The sequence below is a fragment of the Natator depressus genome, chromosome 10 (genome assembly GCF_965152275.1).
Source record: "Natator depressus isolate rNatDep1 chromosome 10, rNatDep2.hap1, whole genome shotgun sequence".
Taxonomy (NCBI): Eukaryota; Metazoa; Chordata; order Testudines; family Cheloniidae; genus Natator; species Natator depressus.
Window position 1 is genome coordinate 84028497 of NC_134243.1, and position 20743 is coordinate 84049239.

The window sequence follows — 20743 nt, forward strand, 5'->3', positions numbered from 1 at the left end:
GATGTGAACAATTGTATATGGCAGTGCTGAAGGAAGAGTGAACAGATTTGTAATGGAGGACATCTGCATTACCATGCACAGACTTTCTCCAGACGCAACCAGCAGCATAAGAACAGGAGTGGAGAAACAGGAAGTGAACCCGAGCTGGAGGTTTCTGAGGGACAGACTTTTTGCACCGGAGGAGAGAGGGTGAAGGAGTTGAGAGTGAAGTGAAAGGACTAAGCATTGTGTAATTATTTAAATAGTATTCATTTCAAGGTCTGTTCTTTGAGCCAGATGTTCCTGTATTGTTATCAGGAGTGATTCATTCTTATTTCATTAAGGAAAATTATATGCTGCACATGCTAGGTACCTTGTTTTCAGTTGCTTTGAATGTGTCCATTTTAACAGACTGTCTCAGATGTGTACAATGACTGTTCCTATACATACTAAGTTTGAAAATCACGCTGGTTTTGAGTTTTTGATACAAAAAAGTACAATTACCTTTTTTCCCCCCAAAAAGTGAGAAAAATGTATTTCATACTTCACTAATTCAGAAGGCTGAACTAATTTTGTTTAAACTTTCCTAAGGTTCACCTGTGGACGGAGAGTGGCATGAGAAATTTCAGGCCAAAAAGTAGGGGTTTAGTGCTGTAATAGTAATATTTCACTCTAGTGTAGCTAGTGGAAGAGTAAATAGGGAACTTCCATCTCTGTGGTAGTCTTACAATCATGTTGCTTTCCGGCTCTACAGTGTGGTTTCTTTTTTCCAATTGTGCCATCTTTCTACCTAGACAACTCAATGTTTCCACCCTAATTGAATCCCAGGCCTCCAATCCTAGCCCCCTATTTACCACCTCTGATTCCTTTCTTAAATCTTAGAGTGAAAACTGTGGGCAAGGACAGGATCTCAGTCATTTTGAAGGAGAAAATCATCACTACATGGATGTCCAGCTGATAACTTAAGATCAACATGACCAAAACGGAGCTTTTGATCTTTCTTCCCCGTACCCTCTCCCACATTTCTCTGCACCATCCTCCTCCTTGTCACTCAGGCCTGTAATCTGGAAGTCCTCTTTCTCATCTGCCCTCTCTCTTGACACAGAGATGAAGGCCATATCCAGGTCTTGCAACTTTCTATCTGCATAAAATTTCAAAGATTTGACCTTTTCTCTCTACCTAGGCTGCCAGGGCTGTTCAAGCCTCATCATTTCATGACTCAGCTATCTCATTCTCTCTGGCCTTGAAACTTCCCATATTGTCCCTCTCAAGTCCATTCAAAACACAGCTGCAAGGATCATCTTCCTGCCTTGTCACATCATTACCCCCTCTTTGCCTCCATCCACTGGCTGCTCCTCCTCTGCATCAAATACAAGCTCCTTATCCTTGCATTTAGGGTCCTTCCCAGGTTAGATGAACCTTTTCTATTACGTCTACTAATTTATCAAGCTGTCAGCCTCTACCTTTGCTTGACCATTGACAACAGTCTTGATCATTTGCCTTATTGCTTCTCCCGAAAACATCTCTGCACTTTTTCCCACACAGTCCTCTATGCATGGGAAAAACTCTGCAAACAGTAAAATTTGGAGAGCTGCTACTGTATGCTCTTTTAAATTCTTTCTTAAAATCTACCTCTGCTGTGGTGCCTACAAATCTCATCTGTATGTCATTGGTTAGACAAGTGCCAGACTGTGACTTCTGCTTTACTGCTAAACGATTTTGTTTTTGTTGCCCCCAATACCCTCCCACCATCTCATTTGTCTGTTTTGTTCACTAGCTTCATCCTGTCTATCATATTGATTGTGAGGTCTTTGGGACAGGGACTGTTTTTGTTTGTACTTTGTCAAGCACATCAGGGCTCTGACCTGTTACTGAGGTTCCTAGGTGCTACTGTAATTTAAACAATTAATAATAATCCTATCCGGCTGCTGTAGAAGACTGCTCTGCCTGTCTGAGGGAGAGGAAGGGCATTCCCTATTTTTCTGCATACATGGGTGCACTTAAATTTCTAGTGGCTTGGCAGATTACTGGTTCAATTTGTATTACTCATGTTAAAGTATAAGGAATCTCTCAAAGCTGAAGGCATTGTTTAAATAAACTGTGGGAGAACACCTGTTCATTCCAGAAGTGATTGTTCTGTGTGGCCACATTGAGATTATTTTGCCTTTGAACATCTTTGTGACATAGGCTAGTAGGGGGCGAAACACTGAAACAGATTTGGATCGTATCCATTGTATGTATCCTGTGTCTGAAGCAGTGTGGGAACTATATTCACTTACTGTTAAATTAGTGCTGTGTCCTTTGCTTGGGACTATACATTCAAGCCATATGGAAATTGCAACTACTGAAGAATATTGAGACCCACTTCTTAGTGGTGTTTCATGCACAGAGCATGTTATACCTGTGCTTTATGTTCTTTTAGCTAGCAGTTGATTTCTGAGTGAACTTAAGGTATTGGACCTGATCTATAAGGTTCTAAATGGCTAGGGTATTTGTTACCTGAGAGACCTTCTCCACTTGTGATTCTGTGGCTATTGTGGTCATCTGAGCTTCCCTATCTGATGATGATCTAGTTTCAATGGACTGGGCTGGAAACAGTGCAGTCCCAGCCACCCTATTTGTTCGCCCGCAACCTAGATTTTGGAAGGTGCTGGAAGATGCATTTGCTCTTCCAGGCTTTTGTTTTGTTTATGGAGGAAGGGGTTGATTGGATAGTTGAATGATGGCCTGAAGGGGTCAGGACGGGATTCCTCCCCCCACTTCCCAATGTATTCTGTTTGAATCTTTTTTGTTTTGTTTTGTTTTTGTTTTGTTCCTTTCTCTGAAGCATCATGGATGGCCACAGCTGGAGATGGGACATTGGACGGGGAGGGCCAGGGATCTTGGGTGGCACCAAGCAGTCTGTCTCTCAAATGTTTGGTTTGCTGGTTCTTGCTCATGTGCTCATGGTCTAATTTATCACCGCATATGGGGTTGGGAAAGAATTTCCTCTCAGGTCAGATTGGTAGTGATTTTGAGGGGGATTTTGCTTTCCTCTGACGGGTGTGGGTCACTTGCCAGGATTATCTGGGTATTTTTCACCTAATTATTTCCCTGCTGTTGCAGGGGCCTCTGGCATTGATGCACCTCGGTCCTTTCTATTCTCTGCCTGTGGCACGTAATAATCTAGCCTAGAGGTTCTCACATTTTTCCTAAATTTCCTAATTAATTTTAGGAAAAACAAATAAATATGCACATATACATGTCCAAATCATTGTAATTTATTTATGTAAGGTTTTTTTTGCAGACTCAATAATAAAAATTTACAGTTGTCTCTATTCTTTACTGGATCTAAACAGAATAGAGACATAATAAGCTGATTTGCACGTTCTTGTCTTTTTTGTCATTGTTTCTTTTGCTTTCTTGGTTGCTTTTGTTTCTCCTGAAGGGGGCAGGGCCCAACCCCCGCTGATGGCCCTGGAGCAGGGGCTTCTGCTTTGCGCAACCTCTCCCCCCCAAATCATGGACCAGGAGGCTGTGGCTGCAAGAAAAGCCGCTGGTGGCCACGTTTGAGAAACACTGGTCTAGTTTCCTGTGGACTGTAACATTTGTTCTAATTTCAGTTTAGTGTATGGGTGGTGGTATGATATACTGGAGATGATGGTGCTCTCTTCTGGCCTTAAACTCTGATTCTGTGGAATTCATTTTGTAATCTGGAGGAGTTTGTTTGTGTTACTATTTATTTATTAGGAAGTATTAAGAGGTTTACAAATCCTTTGTATGTAAATATCAGAAACAAAATAATAATTGCCTCAGGAAGCTTTTGTTTAAAGAGAGATTATACAGTAACACAGTCATCAGATTGCTTTAACCGAATGTTGACATATTACAGAGTGAGCATCATTACAATATGTCATGTCATTTCTACTAATTTATTAAATTGAGTGAAATCTCTGATTGCACATATTAAACAGACCAGGTATGTCTACTGATATTAATATTCCAAAAAATTGGACAGGTGTGTTGGTTTTTTTTTTTTTTTTCTTTTTGCAGGTGAATCGTACTTTGTGAATAAGTGGTGACCAAATATCTAAATAGTTGTTTGGCTTATGTCTATTTTGCTGGGCACATGATGCACTGGAGAGAGTATTTTTAGAGGTCTGTTTTTTTTTCCCCTAAATGTCAGCTAGACATGATTTGATTTTGTTTGTGTATGTTTTGTAACACACTTGGGGAATTTGGTAAAATTGAAAAATCTAAAGAAGAAATTGAATTTTCCTGCTTTGGATTCTCTTCTTGTGCATGAAAAGGTTAAAATGTGTAGTAACTGCTGCTTGTCATTGCACTAGGTGTGCCACTTGGGTGCCTCCTCAGTTCTTGGCAGTCTGCCTAGAATGTTGCAGACTGGGAAGAGTGGAAAGCCAACACTGAAGCTTGTTTTTACTTGATGGTAGCTGCAGAGGGTGGGGGAGATTGTAAATTAGACATTCCCTTTGCTTGCTCCCCTGGGATAATGAACTGCTTATTGTGCTCTTCCCTCAAGAAGCTGTGAATGGAAGTTTGTCCCATCTCAAGAATCCAAGAGTGGGAATTTACAGTTCTGCATGGCCACTCGTCTATAGGGAATTCACAGATTCATAGATTCTAAGGACAGAAGGAATCATTGGGATCACTTAGCCTGATCTTCTATATAAGACAGCCCATAGAACTTCCCCAAAATAATTCCTAGAGTAATTTCCTTTTAGAAAAACATCCAGTCTTGCTATTAAAATTGTAAGTGGTGAAGAATCCACCACAACCCTTGGGAAATTGTTCCAATGATTATTTACCCTCACTGTTTAAAGTTTATGCCTTATTTGCAGTCTGAATTTGTTTAGCTTCAACTTCTGGCCATTGGATCATGTTGTACTTTTCTCTGCTAAACTGAAGTGACCACTTTTAAATATTTGTTCCCCATGCAGATACTGTAATCCAGTCACCCCTTTACCTCTTTTTTTTGTCAAGCTAAATAAATTGAGTTTTTTGAGTCTGTCACTGTACAGTATATTTTCTAATCCTTTGATCATTCTCATGGCTCTTCTCTGAACTATTCCAATTTTTCAACATCCTTCTTGAATTACAGATTCATTAATTTCAAGACACACCATGGCTTATTGCTTTTTTGATGGGCTGCATGGGATGGTCTCTCCAGTTGTCACTCAGATGCAGGAACACAAGAACACTTCAAGCCTTCTTCTGCCAACAATAAATGCACTGAGGCTGCTGTGTTAACAGGGTTGTCGTGAAAGAAAGATCAAGTTCTTCAAGTGATTGTCTGCACAGATTCTACTCTTGGTGCACATGTGCCTCATTTGTATGAGATCAGATTCTTATGACTAGCAGTGTCTTTTGGGGCCACACCTGTGCCCTGAGTGCCATCCCGTCTGCCATAGCTGAGAGCAGCGGTTCTCAGACTTCATTGCACTGTGACCCTCTTGTCACAGCAAAATTTCTACATGACCCCAGGGGCGGGGAGGAGTCTGAGCCCTGCTGCCCGAGATGAGGGGGCCAGAGCCTGAGTGCCGCGGGTGTGGGGGAGGGGGCCAGAGACTGAGTCCCGCCGCCCTATGTGTGTGTGTGAGTGTGTGTGTGCATGTGTGCGCGCGTGCACTCAGGATTCAGCTTCCGACCCTGGTCCCAGTAAGTCTAATGATGGCCCTGGTGACCCCATTAAAATAGGGTTTTTACCCACTCTGTGGTCCTGACCCACAGTTTGAGAACTGCTGGCTGAGAGCGTAAAGGATGGAGCATCCTCAACCAATACTCAGTTCTTTCTTTCCAACTGTGGCTCTGATATGGAACCCCTGCATCCCTTGCTCTCAGGCCCTCTTCGCTTTGAGCCACTTCCAGCTTTTGAGGCCCCTAGCCATAATAAAAATAAAAAATGACGACACATGAAAACAAAATAAGGCACCAGAAAGAGAGTGAGACATAATTTGAATATTTTTTTATTTAACAAATGCTTTTCTAGCCTTTTTCTGTGCAAATGCACTAATTATTGAGGAAAAATGTAGCTTTCTTGCAATGTCACAGTTGATATTAAGCATGGTGAGCCCATTCAAACACCCTTGTCCCACAGTTGAACGGTGATAGTTCTTTACCTGCTTCAGCATGTTGAAGGTGCGTTCACCTGAAGCCAGTGATGCAGGCAAACCAACAAAAATACGCAATGCAATTGTGACACTAGGAAACACCATAGAGAGTCCAAGTTTGGGTATTTCTTGAAGCAATTCCTTTGGCTTGCAATCCAATTTAAAGTTTGTGGAATATATTCGTTTGAGGAAGATGACCTCCTCACTGAGTTCTCTGGAGATTTTTTTGTTGTACTGTTGCTGAAATTGTTCAGCTGCAGAAAGTAGATCTTTATTACTTGGTCTGTTGAACTGCCAGAGAAACCCAAAAAGGGTACAAATTAGTTGCAGTGACTCAAATCGACGTGTAGGACCTGATTGAATAAAGTCATTGATGACAAGAAAGACATTGACTCTATAATGCTGCTCGGCATTGGATTCAGTAGGTAAGTTGCAATTACGTCAGTGCCTAATACATAAATCATACAATGGGAAAAGATGTGGCAGCAGCAACACTGAACTTGCTCAGAAAATGAGCAGCTAATGTCCCCCGAGAGGAGAGTAAATGGAACACATCATAAAAGCTCTCAAATGACCCACTCCTGTCCTTTTTACATTTTCAGATGGATGGAGGCCTGCCTTAATGAGGATCTACCTCCCACAACAGAGCTGGAGGAGGGGCTAAGGAATGGAGTCTATCTAGCCAAACTTGGAAACTTTTTCTCCCCCAAGGTGGTGTCTCTGAAGAAAATCTATGACCGGGAACAAACCAGATATAAGGTGAGATCTCTCCATTCCGGGAACTAGGTTGGCTAGAGAGACCTGAGATAGGAGGGAGACTTTAGGTCATATGGTTGTAGAGGAACTGTCAGTGAATGAGTGAGTAATAGATTGTGGCAAATTTAGACTGAAAAAATGTAAGTTAACTCTTCCTGAACTATAGAATATCAGATGAAGGAAGATCTTTAGTTTTGTCTAAGTTTGTGGTGCATATGAGAATCTGAGAAAGCTGGCCTTTTGTAAGCCTTAAATATAACTGGCTGTAGAAAGCTTTCATCATAGTACCTAAGACCTCAGATCCCTGGAAGAGTTTAGCTGTTGTAAGTAGCACTTATCAGATGCATGCCTTAGCAAAGTTCCCTAGTACTCACAGTGGCTGTGATGATTCATATGCTTTTTTCCCTCCCCCTCTTTATTTCAGGCAACTGGTCTCCATTTCCGGCATACTGATAATGTTATTCAGTGGTTGAATGCCATGGCTGAAATCGGCCTCCCCAAGGTAATTTCTGCACTGCAATGCCAGGCTTTGAAAGTTGTGGGATGAATTTGCCAGTACACAGGATTCAATAAACTCTGCGTATCCTATATATCTATATTATCCTCTTAGTTATCCTATATATCTATATATAGATAATCCTTAGTTTCCTAGACTTGGTTCTCCTTAGAAATCCTGAAGTTTGTTAAAATATTCCATTCCTATCCCTGTTTGTATGATTGGGAGGCAGTGAATTCCTGCTTCAGTACCATATGCTTAACACTCATTATTTTGGGTGAGATTTGCAGTACAAAATTTTTATTTTTCATTCTGTTGAGCGGCATGCCTGAGCTACTGTTTGGTCATGGCAATTTTTAGGAATCATCATAGGAAAATCATGGATAAAAGGAGCAACAATTGTTGGAAGTGGTGGATTTTCCATCTCTTGTGGAGAAATGGTGGATTCTCTGTCTCCTGAAGTCATCAAATCAAGTCTTCTGTAAAGATGCTTTAGTTAAACACAAATTATTGGCCTAAGAACAGGGATAACTGGGTGGAATTCTATGACCTGTGTTATACAAGAGGTCAGACTAAATGATCACCATGGTCCCTTCTGGCCTTAAAATCTATAAATCTTTGGGAACATTGTACTGAAAGTCAAACCATGAGCGTAGATTTATACCCAAAACAACTTTTCCTCATGCTTTTATTACATGTAACAGGAACAGTCCATGTGTTTAATCACACAAGGGTCACTATTGTATACCTCAACCTGCTGTCTGCATTTAAAAAAAATACTCACTTGAAAATGTTAATTTTAGAATTTTGTCAAAATTTTCCACCCAACTCTCTCCTGACTTATCAGCTGTGCTATGCATGAACTCCTGGTGATCTAGAGGAGCAGATTGAGCAGCAGAAAGTATAGGAATGGGCTCTGGGGGAGAGATGGTGCTCTGGGTGAGAAGAGAGAGAATGTGGGGGACAGCTGGAGAGAAAGGGACTTGGGTCAGGCAAGAGGGCTTGAGTAAGGCATTGAGGAAATGGAGGGAATATATCAGCAATATGTTGACTACTTGTGGAATACTGTGTCCAGTTGTGGTGCCCACAATTCAAGAAGAATGTTGATAAATTGGAGAGTGTTGAGAGAAGACCCACAAGAATGATTAAAGGATTAGAAAACATGCCTTATAATGATAGATTCAAGGTGCTCAGTCTGTTTAGCTTAATAAAATAAATAGAAGGCTGAGGAGTGATTTGATTTACAGTCTATAAGTATCCACAGGGAGAACAAGTATTTAATAATCTCTTATCTGGCAGAGAAAGGTCTAACATTCAATGGCTGGAAGTTGAAGCTAGATAAATTCAGACTACAGATAAGGCATATTTTTTTTTTTTTTTAACAGCAAGAGTAATTAACCATTGGAACAATTTGCCAGGGGTCATGATGGTTTCTCCATTACTGACAATTTGAAATCAAGATTGGGTGTGCTCATAGGAGGTCAGACTGTCATAATGGTCTATTCTGGCCTTAAAATCTGTGTAGTGACATCTTCCACATTAACCCTTTAAGGGGCCTGACTTTCAAAAGAGCTCTGGATCCAAGAATGTGATAATAGAAACCGCTGGGGATGAACAATTAAAAATATGGCCCCCAAAGTTTGTTGAAAAATATGGCCTCGGGTGCCTTGCAGCACAACACTATCTTTACCACTCTCCTTCGGCCACTCACACATAGTCCCCTTCTGCCCATCCAGTCCAAACAAAATCCTCTTCCCCAACCCCTCATGTAAATATCCCTGCTCATCTCTTGGCTCCCTCAGCATCTCCAACCCATTTCCCTAGATACACCACACAGTATGTCTGTGGGGAGCCAATGTGGGGTGTTCATGTAAAAGGGGCATCGGGTTGAGCCGGGGTGTGGATGTGAGAGTACATGTAAGGGAAGTGGGGAACAGGTTTCGTGGTAGATGCATGGGAGAAATGTGGAGCTCTGTTGTGCTCCTTGAATTACCTATCTCATAACTGGGCTGGAGCAGTTTTAGGATTGTCAGAATCCTTCCTACTTGGATGGCTAGAGTGGGGTATTATTCTGATGGTTAACTTTGTTTATATTCAGATTTTCTACCCAGAAACTACTGACATCTATGATCGGAAGAACATGCCACGCTGCATCTATTGTATCCATGCACTCAGGTAATGTGTGTTAGGCAGGAGGCTGAATTGTGAGTGCATGAAGGCTACCTAGAAATCTGAAGTCTGTGGGAGTGCGAATGCATTCTGATTCAGAGTTGGTGGGGGTGAATGTACCGTGGGCCTAAAGGAAGGTCTGCAGCTTCCAGGAGTGGCATCTATGAAATTATGAATGCATTGATGTTTCCAGGGATAAGTGCTATGCATGTTTAAGAGTGAGTGAGATCACCAGCCATTGGAGGCAGCATATACATCTTAAGATTCCCAAGCCTTAGAGATGGGGTGTGTACAGCTGTGAATCTCCTTCCTTGGGGATTGTGTGTTTACGTGCATATTTGTGAATCATGGTATCCAGAGGCAAGCAGTGTACTCAGAGCTTTCTGAAGATGTGTGCAGTATAGAGTGCCCTACCCCGGGGAAGCATATGTAGTAGGTTCCACTTAATAGCGACCTGGATATAAACAACTTACAGTTAATAGCAATGTTTTGCTGGGAACCAATCCCACCCCATTGACTTTCATATTAATGGGATCCGGATATTGGCAACAGCATGCCGCTTATTCACAAGGTCTTTTGGAAGAAAGGTTCTACTTGTAGGCAGGTTTGTGGGGCTGCAGCCCCAGAAAGAAACACTAGAATGTGCTGAGCACCCCTGCAGGCAGGTCTGTGGGACTACAGCCAGAGAAGAAAGTGCTGGGACCTGCCTTCCCTGGCTGCAGCCCCACAAACCTGCCTGTGGCCAGTACTTAGCATGTCCCAGTGCTTCTTTCTGGGGTTGCAGCCATGGAAGCCTGCCTGCACAGGAGGTAGGGGGCTGGGAGGGGAGAGGAGACTGTCATCAAAGCAATAGTGGAGGGTGGGGAGGAGGCAGCAGCCTGGAAAACCTGCCTTTGCACAGGCTCTGCACAGGAGGTAAGAGGCTGTGGGTGGGAAGGAGAGGGGAGGGAAGGCTGTGGGCAGAGCAGTAGCTGGAGTGAGAGGAGCAGTAGTCCTGATGCTGGAACTGCATGGTACCTCTCCCTGTGCTCCTCTGGGAGACTCCTGGGGTGCTCCTCTGGGAGACTCCTGGGGTGCTCCTCTGGGAGACTCTGCATACGGAAGGAATTGCTGTGATGTGTGGAGAATGCAAGGAAAGGTATCATGCAGCTCTGTGGGCGCTCAGAGCCCCCACTCCCCTTGGAAAGTCCTGGCATCCAGACTGCAGCCCCCATCCCTGCTGCTGTCCTGCCCGCAGCCAGGTTTGCAAGGCTGCAGCCAGGGAAGTGAAGTTCTGGCACTTCCTTCTCTGGCTGCCGTCTCACAAACCTACCTTCCACTTATTAGCAGCTGCTGGATAATAGCAACTTTTTGTTGGCTACCAAGGGGTTGCTCAATAAGTGGAATCTACAGTATTTGTGTGTCCATAAAAGACAATCGAGATAGTATCATATTATGTATTGTCCTGCCACCAGATCAGGAATGGACACTAATAACAACTGGTCACGAGGATCAAATCCCAAACATAGTGTGAAGCACTGTCCTGGGTGTGCTTTAAAGGGTTGCTCTTCCCACCCCCACCCTCACTTTGGCCACACTTGCATAGCTTGTCACGCTAATAAAATCTCACTGAATTGAAAATTTAAAGGGTCTGAACATACTGTGGGTGTTCAGAAGCATGAGTATGCACATGCCCTACTCTCATATGATGTATGTTTACTTCTATAATGGTTCTAGATTTTCACTGTTGTGTGCACTATCTGAATCTATATCTAGAGCTGCAGTGTGAGAGGCAGAAGGGAAAGTGACAACACTAATTTTCACCTGCTAATGAACTATGAATTTTAGTTTGTGTCTGAAGAGAATAGGTTCAGGCTTGTTTGTTCAGCTGAGCAGCAGGTAGAGAGTAAGGTGAGGCTGGCCTTTTGTGTGCAGCATGTTTATTTTTAGGATAAATCAGGGAGGCTTTTGGGGGCTTTGTGAAAAGCCATGTAAAGCTTTAAAATCCTTTCAGAGGCTCTGAGGGATAATCTCTCACCTCTCGAGGTAACTAGAAAGATCCATCTGGCTGTGCTAGCTACCTCTGTCTTTGCCTCATTAGTGTGTGTTGAAGTGGATAGTTTTGCTGCCGCTTCATGCTCCAGAGAGACAGAGCATTGCATTGCAGTGACTTAGTCCTTCCTGATTAAACCAGTTTGGATGCAGGTTTCCAATCTGATTGCAGACAAATATTTAGTGGGCTTCACATGAAGAACGCTCCTTAAGACATTTCTGCGTATAGAGCACTGAGCCATATCAGTTTTGGTCTCCATCTTATGCTTACTCAGTTTTAGTCCTCAAGAAGGAGCTTATTCTTTTGCTTCTGATCCTTTGGCAGGGTGAAATCTGAGGATGAAACACCCAAATAGATTGCAAATAGCTGAACATCAACAGAAGTTTCAAGCTGTTGTAGAATCAGATTCTTTGTAGAAGTGAACCTGCTTTCAACTCAGTTCCCAACATTTAGTATAACTTGTGGTCAGGAACACTTGGCATTGTGTGATGGCCAATTATGGAACTGTGTAGCGTATGCTCCTTTGACCAGTATGAAAGGGATTTGGGTCATTGTTAGTGGTGAAGCTGCTCCTTACTGGCAGCTTCACGATAGCTGCTGCAGTTATTCTTTGAGTACTTGGACTCAGCTGGCAGATGTTCACATCTCCTTGTCAGTCTGGTCCTCTTTGCCAGTGATGTGTAAATCAGAATCTAGATATTCAGAATGAGTCAGGTTTTTGCTGAAATATAAATAATGGGCAACATAGAGGTCTCCAAGAGTAAAGACTTGTCTATGCGGAGACACTCAGGAAAGTTAATTTGAATTAACTAAAAGTGTGAATTTAAAGTGGATAAGTTAAATTGCATTAAACCCTGGTGTTGACGCTTATATTCAGAATTAGAGTGGCCTTAATTCAATTTAGCTTGCTTCACTTTGCAATCTCAACCCTATAGGCACCAGCACACCTTGCAGTTACCTAGTGCAGTAAGGAATATGCAAATGTTCTTTACCACCCTAGGTAGCTGCATGGTGTGTTTGTGCCTGTAGGGTTTAGCTCTGTGCTGATAACCAACAGAATAAAGCAAATCTTTGGTAGGAAGTTACCCAGATGTGCAACCAGATGTCTGCTGATCAGAAGGGAACTTTTAAATCCAGAGCTCCTAAACCATATGCATCTTTCTTTCTGGGGAGGGGCTTATTGTTTTTTCATGGTGACATTCCTTCATACACAAACGCTTCACTGGGAGAATCAATCACCATCACAATTGAAAAGGCAGGTTTTAACCATCTAGAAGTCTTTCCGCTTAGCCTAATGTCTATATCTCCCTTAATTTACTTGTGAGTGGGGTAAAGACCACAAGGAGTAATTAGCGCTAATTATTCCTGCATTATATTTCCTAGTCTGTACCTGTTTAAACTGGGACTGGCCCCTCAGATTCAAGATTTATATGGAAAGGTGGACTTCACAGGTATGGAGATTTCTTGCTTCTCTGAGATTTAGATGTTTATGAATTTGCATGCCCTGTTTACTCACTCCAGTAGATGCTTTACATAATGGACGAAAGGGGATTAATGCCCAAAGGCAGCCAGGGCTGTAACTGCATTTGTGTTTAATGGGTGCGGGATTCCTCCCATACAAGTTGGGGAAGGAGACTTTTAGGAGGAAGTTTTATTCTGAATTCTTTAGTTACTGGCTCTGTTAACAGTAGTATGTCTCCACTGTCTCTCCCTCCCCTTCCCTTGGCTTTAGTCTTTTTCCTTCCAGTGTACCAGCTGCAGAAGAAAACAAACTTCTGTAGGATGTTGTATATGTACTTTCCTTGCCCTGCTGGCAGCCATACTTTGAGACATGCAAGAATCACACAATCTGTTTCAAACCTGTGTCGTTAAGAGCACAAAGCTATGTAGTGAGACAGATTTCTATGAGGCCCTCCCATTTGGATGACTGGAACAAATATAGGAGAGTTTAGTCTCTTCTCAGACTGCATGCACAAAGTATTTGTGAAAGGGCAATTTACAATCTATTGTAGCTGTTCCAATTTTTCTGCAGCAATAGCTGGTCTTAGGGCTGATTCTGAATGTTCTGCCTACATTACATCTTTTTCCTCTGTGTTTCAGAGGAGGAGATCAGTAACATGAGGAGTGAGCTGGAGAAGTATGGAATTCAGATGCCTGCCTTCAGCAAGATTGGAGGAATTTTAGCTAACGAACTCTCTGTGGATGAAGCAGCATGTAAGGGGAAATGGATTTTCATCCTCTGTGACCGTTTAAATTGCCAGATTGGATAGAAAGCGCATGTTATAATCTAGCTCTAATAGTCCCTATTGTTTAAGTCAACACAGGCCTTTTATGGCCAAGACACTTTTGTTAAAAAATCTGAATTTGATTTGAAATTTGAAAATCAAACGGCGATATCAGGAAATAAGGTACTACCTGTGTCAAAAATACAAAGTCTTACTTACAGTTTATATACTGATAATTCTTGCAACAATGCCAAAGATCTAGTCAGCTGTTTTCTTCTTTCCCAGATAAGCCTTTAATTTATTACAGGGCAGAGCAGTCATCTTTGCAGTTAACAGGGAAACTGTGATTTGTTTTTCAGTGCATGCTGCTGTTATTGCCATTAATGAAGCAATTGACCGCCAAGTTCCGTCTGACACCCTGATGGCAATGAAAAACTCCAATGCCATGTTGGTGAATCTTGATGAACTCCTGGCATCAATCTATCAGGACACATTGTACCGGGCAAAGAAGGACAAGATGGAGAATGCCAAAAACAGGGTAAAAATCAATGTTCCTTTCTAGTTACGAATTCATGTTCATTGTGTCGAGTTCATGATGTCACCAGAGGAGATTGCCCATAGAATCCAGTGAAAACATGTTGTTCAGTCTTTTGTGTAAGATGTTAGGCCAGATTTATCCTTAGTGAAATTCCACTGTAGTCTCCAGGGATTAATTTGATGTATTATGAGATGGAAGAAAGCAGACATTATAGTTTTACATCTGATTTGTAATTGAATCTCTTACAATATGCATGGTGGAAGAACATAGAGGAGATGTCTTATTCTAGACATCAGTAAAGCCTGTCCTATTTTTATAGAATTTTTGAGTCTTTCTAATGTATATATGAAACAAACCTACCATCCCACGAAGTTTGAACTAGTTCTAGAACTTCACCTAGACTAAACTTGCTTAGTGAATCTGCAAGTCTACCTAGGCTGTGAGTAATCCTACTGTATGGAGGCTGATATTTACAAGCACTACACATCCAAGTCTAAACACTGTGGTCCCAAAAGCTTGTGAGCATATGGTATGTTACTTTGTAAATTAATCTGTTTACAGAATTCTACCCAAACTATCTGTCTGCTGCTCTCTGCCACAGTGATAGGCAAATTAGCAATACTTAGATATGAGGCCTGTTCTGGAATATCATATCCATTTATTTGGTTTGGAACATTTCCAGTTTGAGAACCTGTATGTGTCTGCCTAACTGGATCTACTGCATCATATGTCCTGGAATTCCTTCTGTGTGCCCACACAGAGCTATTAAATGAAATCATCCCGTCTTATGTATTGTGTATCCTTCTCTGTTTGCCGGAGATCTATACTCTGTGTGTGTGGGTGCGCCTAGGGATATTCACTTCTAGGATTCCCTTTTATGTGTGTGTAGTTGTTGCTGACCTGTTGTGCAGTGGGTTAGAACTTCATGTGGGTGTACATTAGAATCATAGAAGAATCATAGCAGGTTAGGGTTAGAAGGGACCTCAGGAGGTAATCTAGTCCAACCCTCTGCTTGAAGCAGGACCAGTCCCCAATTTTTACCCCAGATCCCTAAATGGCCCCCTGAAGGATTGAACTCACAACCATCGGTTTAGCAGGCCAATGCTCAAACCACTGAGCTATCCCCCCCTCCCCCCATTAGTTATGTTCACTGCCCTTTCTGTTGGAGGACTGTAAGAGGCCTGTAAACAACACACCACAAAGTCTGCTCTAGACTTGCATTGATGATAATTTTGTTTCATTGTCAGACTGCCTCTGAGAATTCAGAGAGAGAGAGGGATGTGTACGAAGAGCTGCTGACTCAAGCTGAAATTCAGGGCAATGTCAACAAAGTCAATAGTAAGTTTCCCACTGAACTAATAGGCCTGGATAAAGAGTATTCAGACTTGTGTGTCTCCTTTACTCCTCCTTCCATCCCTGCACTTTGAACTAAGTGAGTAGCTCTCCTTGCTATATTTGTTCATAGTATTTCTCAATTTTGAATTCATCCTGCCCCTTGTCCCTCCCCTGGCCCCTTAAAGAAGTGAAGGATCCCCATTAAACTCTGTGCCCTGAGTATTACATACCATTTTCATCTCTTTTCTCTTGTTAAAGTCCTCCTGAGTGATTCTGGAGTCTGACTTGGAGACTTCCAGGCCTAAATCATCAATCAGTAGTGTTCAGGAAGAGATGCCTTCTGAGGCCTCTGCTATAGAAGCCTAATGATCACTACATTCAGCTTTTGACCCTTACTTTACTTTGCTCTCTCCCTAGCACATTCAGCCCTATCAAAGATAGATCTGGCTTTGGAACAGGGAGATGCATTAGCATTATTTGAAGTTTTGACATCACCAGCCCTGGGGCTTCGAGGATTACAGCGAGAAAATTGTGACTGGTATCTCAAGCAGCTCTTGAGTGACAGACAGCAGAAACAGGAGGTATGGAAAAGCATATGTAATCATTGTGAAAGTATTTATAATACCACAGACCATCCAACATTAATTATATGGGATGATCACAAAACTCCCATATGAGAGTTAATGTTACTTTGGAAAACTTTAATTTTGTTGAGTTTTTTGTATTTAAAAAGTAAACTTAATATTCCAATAGCATAACACATGTGCAAGAAACACTGTGATTGTGTACGTATAATAGAATACTTGATGGTATGGTGTAAAGGCTTTATCAGTGTGAGTTTGAAACGGCAGCATTACTCAGGAATGATAAATGTCACAACTTAAAGGCTGATATTTTAGGGTCTTGAAGGGTTGGGAGTGAATCCTAGGGACCCACTACAATATTGGGAAACTCTTCTATACAGTAATTTAAAGTTTGCAGATTTCAAAATCATATTTTTGAATATGGAAAAGCAGTGCCTAGTCCAAGACTGAATCTTGCTCATTCTGGACCTTGGACAGGTGTGACTGAGGGGGAGAGTCCACCTGTGGGAATATGGAAAGGAAGTATTTTTGTGACAGGTTTGAAGCTGCTCAGGGTCTGGTACATTAGTGTAGTGAAGAGTGCATGATAAATGTATTTATCACTTAGCTGTCACCACAGCATAGGAGAAGAGTACATATAAAGTGTGTGTATAGAACTATAATAATATGAATGTAAAATATAAATAAATACATAATGCATATATGTATGTATATAATGTTTTATGCCCTCTTACTTTACTATGTTCAGTGCACAAGTACTTTATTGTAAATATCTATGATACAGATAAGCATATGATATTTTTCCTTATAATCTTTCTGTAGTTAAGGTTGAAGTTATCTTCTTATTTTAAGCCTAACCTTCAGTGAATTTTGCATGTATATTGTATATGAATGCTGTTTATAGAATACATTAGTGTAGGTTTCTAAACTTAGTAGGGTCTCAAAGTATACTAGTTTATGTAATATTTATATGCATATTATTACAGAGAACTGCAATGGTGGAGGGGATGATTATTACTACTGTATATTTTTAATAATTTGTCTTTTACAAGGTCTAACATGATAAAGAAGTAGGATACCAAGTACATTCAGAGCCAAGAATAAAGGCAACAATTTAGTTTATACAACTGAGAATAAAGCTCTGACATTTTTGAAGTCCATGAGCAGACAAACATTAAGAAGATAAAGATCATTATTACATTGCATAATTTTGGTTGAATCCATTGGCAACCCTCCTAAAATTGTTGAACTGTCATAGGTCTTATGGAGGGTCAACACATTTTCTTCTTGAAGATTGATTTATTCATAATGCTCTTCACTATAGTATTTGAGTGTCTCATAGACATTAACCTATCCTCTGCCCTTAGGAGGTAGGAAAGTATTATCCCAATTTTACAGATTAAGCACTGGGTGATTTCTTGTAGGCATCCCAGCAGAAGTAGATTTTGAGGAGGGATTTGAAGGAGGACAGGGTAGTAACCTTTCAGATCTGCTCATTGAGAGCATGGAATTCCATGCATAAAGGGGCATTATGAAAGAAAAAGCAAATATGTTTCTGGGAAGAGGAGACAAGTGGGTGATCAAGACTGCCACCATTGGTGGAGTGGAGGGGGAGGAGTGGTGTTTTAAGAATGTGTGTCTTTGTGAGGGTGAGAGGTGTTTTCCCCCAGGATAGTCTGTTCTTTTCCACTTGTCCCTTCCATATGGCGCTCTTGTGGTTCAGGCTGTAGTGTCATGGAGAAGGCAGCTGGTTGCACAGGATTGTGCTCTAGATCCCAGGGGAGTGTTGCTAGCTTTAATTCCAAAAAAGGGTTTACCATCCACAGCTGCTGTTCTTGGTGTTTTGGACTAACAGACCTGGATGGGCAGAGGGCTTATTGACCTGTGAAAGGAGACTCTGCCTTGGCAGAGTTTGTTGTTCAGGGTTTCCAGGAGATTCATAAATTTTGGGAAGCTATTCAACACTAGAAAGAACCTGTTAGTGAAGTAAGTAGAGACTTCTTTGCAGATATTGAAGGAAACTGAGGTTATGTCTACACTGCAGAGACTATACTAGCATAGCTATGTCAGAATAGCTATGCTGGCACAACCCCATAATGTAGATGCAGCTACATTGATGGAATAGGTTTCTCCATTGGTGTAGGAACATAACCTTCCTGAACAACACTAGCTACATTGATGGAAGTATTCTTCCATCGACATAGCTCCACCTACACTGGGGTTAGGTTGTCTTAGCTGTGTTGGTCAGGGGTGCATTTTTTTCTCACCCCTGACCGACGTAGTTATGTCGACATAACTTTTAAGTGTAGACCAAGCCTGAGACTGCTCCATGTTCTTTCTGTCCCATGTCTATCTCACAGATCTCTTGTCCCGAGGAAGGAAAGGAAATACTTCTTGTCACAGAGTGGGCTTGCCTTCTAAGGCAGTGGGACTACCTGTTCCTAATGATCTGCCTGCTCATATGATGGGTTTTGAGGCTTTCTATAATAGAAGAGAGCCTGCTTAACTTGGTAGGGGAAGAGACCTGCAAGAGAACTAGGATCAGGGAGAGACATGTAGAAGAGTTTTCCTGCTCCTGACAATAGAGCCAGATGGAGTCAGAGAGTGGTAGGAGGCTCTCGGAAGTGGGCCAAAGGAAAACAGAGAGAGAGAGAGAGAGATATGCACAAACACAAGGAGCCAAGGAAGGGGCTGTGGAAAAGGCCTACAGGCAGGTGGAGGTAAAAACTGGTTGAGGGAGTTGAAGCAAGGGGTCTGAGAAGGTGAACCTCTGCTGCTTGTACAGTGTGTCTGAGCTGGAACTCAGAGTAGAAGGAGGGCCGAACCCCTATAGGCTTATTGAGGAAGGTGATGTGAAATCTTCCTCCCCCAACATAAGGAGTGGAAGAATTTTTGAGCCTGGAGTTGGGTTGATGATCCAGCCTGAGATTGTTGAATGATTCTTTTGGACTCTTTGTTTACTGTGGGAAAAGGGGATGGGTTTATGATTTGGCCAGAGGCCAGTAAGAAGCACTGGAGTTGGCCTAGCCAAGAATGGGAGATTGAAATGCCTTCAGCCAGAAGAGGGGAAACTGAGGCTCAGAGCACTAGGTACCAAGGTAATTGTTCTTCAAGTATGTGTCAGTTTGGATCCCACTCTAAGGTACATGTGAGATCAGAATCTTTTCATAGCACTGTTGGGCTGTGCTTGCGCAATGTGTGTCCTTGTGCCTCTGCACCCGAGGGATAAAGGGCAGAGCAGCCATAGGTGTTCCTCAGCGCTCTCGCTGCTGGTGGACGCAAGATGGAACAAGTGGTGTCTTCATGCTACCCCTTAGCTGAATCTTTTTCTTGCAAATTAATTAGTTAGATAGGGTTAATTCCCTTTACGTTTCCTCCTTTTTTATTTAATTCTGTTATAAACCCAAACAGATTTAAATTTAAATTTTCCTTGGCACTTTGCACCCCTATCTGGGCCAAAAATGGTGGATTCAAAGCCCTTGGGCTTCAAAGCATAGCCATCCTGCAACAGACTTATGCCATTCGCAGATGGCCACGGCCACTGTCTTTTTTTTTTTTTTTTTTCGTCTCAGTGAGAGCCATGTGCTAGATAGTTGCTTGGTTTGCCATTTCTTTTCTATAGGAACGCTCATCTGAAGTTATATCCCTTGGAACAACCAATGAGAGAGAGTACAGATCCTGAAGAGCGAGGATTGACTTCATAGATGGATCTAGTCTCTTCTAGGTCCCAGTCAGCCAATGCCTCTGCTGGCTGGCACACAGGGCCTACTGTGTTGGTACCTGCAAAAATTGCACAGCACCGTCAGGAAAGGATTCCGGACCATCAAAGACCATTTCGGTATGGACTCCCACCTCGGCACTGAAAACTGGTATGGCTTCCTTGTTGAGGCAAGGGAGATCTGAAGACTGGAATAGACATAGTTCCCTGCATTGATTCCCCCTCTTCCCATAGAGACTCAACCCTGCATACTTCTTGACCACGTCAGCTTGCATGTATATGACAACGCTAGCCAGACTTCACTTGTGTCCATTACAGGACTGGCTAAGATCAGTGTATCATCTCACCATCAAATGGTCGTGTGAGTTGTGGTCCCAGCTCACATTCTGTAGCTGCTGAACTGGTGGTCAGACCCCAAGAATATTTGGAAAAGGGTACATTTCTCTATACTTCCCCATACAAAGACACTGATTAGAGATGCATCAGGCACAGGTTGGGGCGCATACCTGGACCACTTCCAGATACGAGGAACTTGAAACCCAAAAGACATGACTGTGTACATCAGTATTCTAGAATTATGAGCAATCAGACTAATTTACATGTCATTCCAACCTGTTCCATGTTCCACTGTGCAGATTTTCACAGACAACACATTTGCAAATGTTTTATATAAACAAGGAAGCACCTGCTCATCACCTCATGTCAGGAGGCTATCAAGATATGGACATTATATCAAAATAGGATAACTCCAATAACACTTCATCTCCAGGAGCCTCAACGGTTTAGCAGACTTCCTAAGCA

General features: G+C 42.1%; 1 protein-coding gene across 1 annotated transcript in view; it reads left to right on the forward strand.

The window, feature by feature from the left end:
• The window catches only part of IQGAP1 (IQ motif containing GTPase activating protein 1), a 168317-nt gene that overhangs the window by 40283 nt on the left and 107291 nt on the right, over nt 1-20743 (forward strand). Inside the window, exons 3-10 of the mRNA XM_074966741.1 lie at nt 6692-6848; nt 7270-7347; nt 9440-9516; nt 12926-12993; nt 13643-13756; nt 14127-14305; nt 15553-15643; nt 16058-16221. Of these exons, the coding sequence (XP_074822842.1) occupies nt 6692-6848; nt 7270-7347; nt 9440-9516; nt 12926-12993; nt 13643-13756; nt 14127-14305; nt 15553-15643; nt 16058-16221 (928 nt within the window). The remainder of the gene's footprint in view (nt 1-6691; nt 6849-7269; nt 7348-9439; nt 9517-12925; nt 12994-13642; nt 13757-14126; nt 14306-15552; nt 15644-16057; nt 16222-20743) is intronic.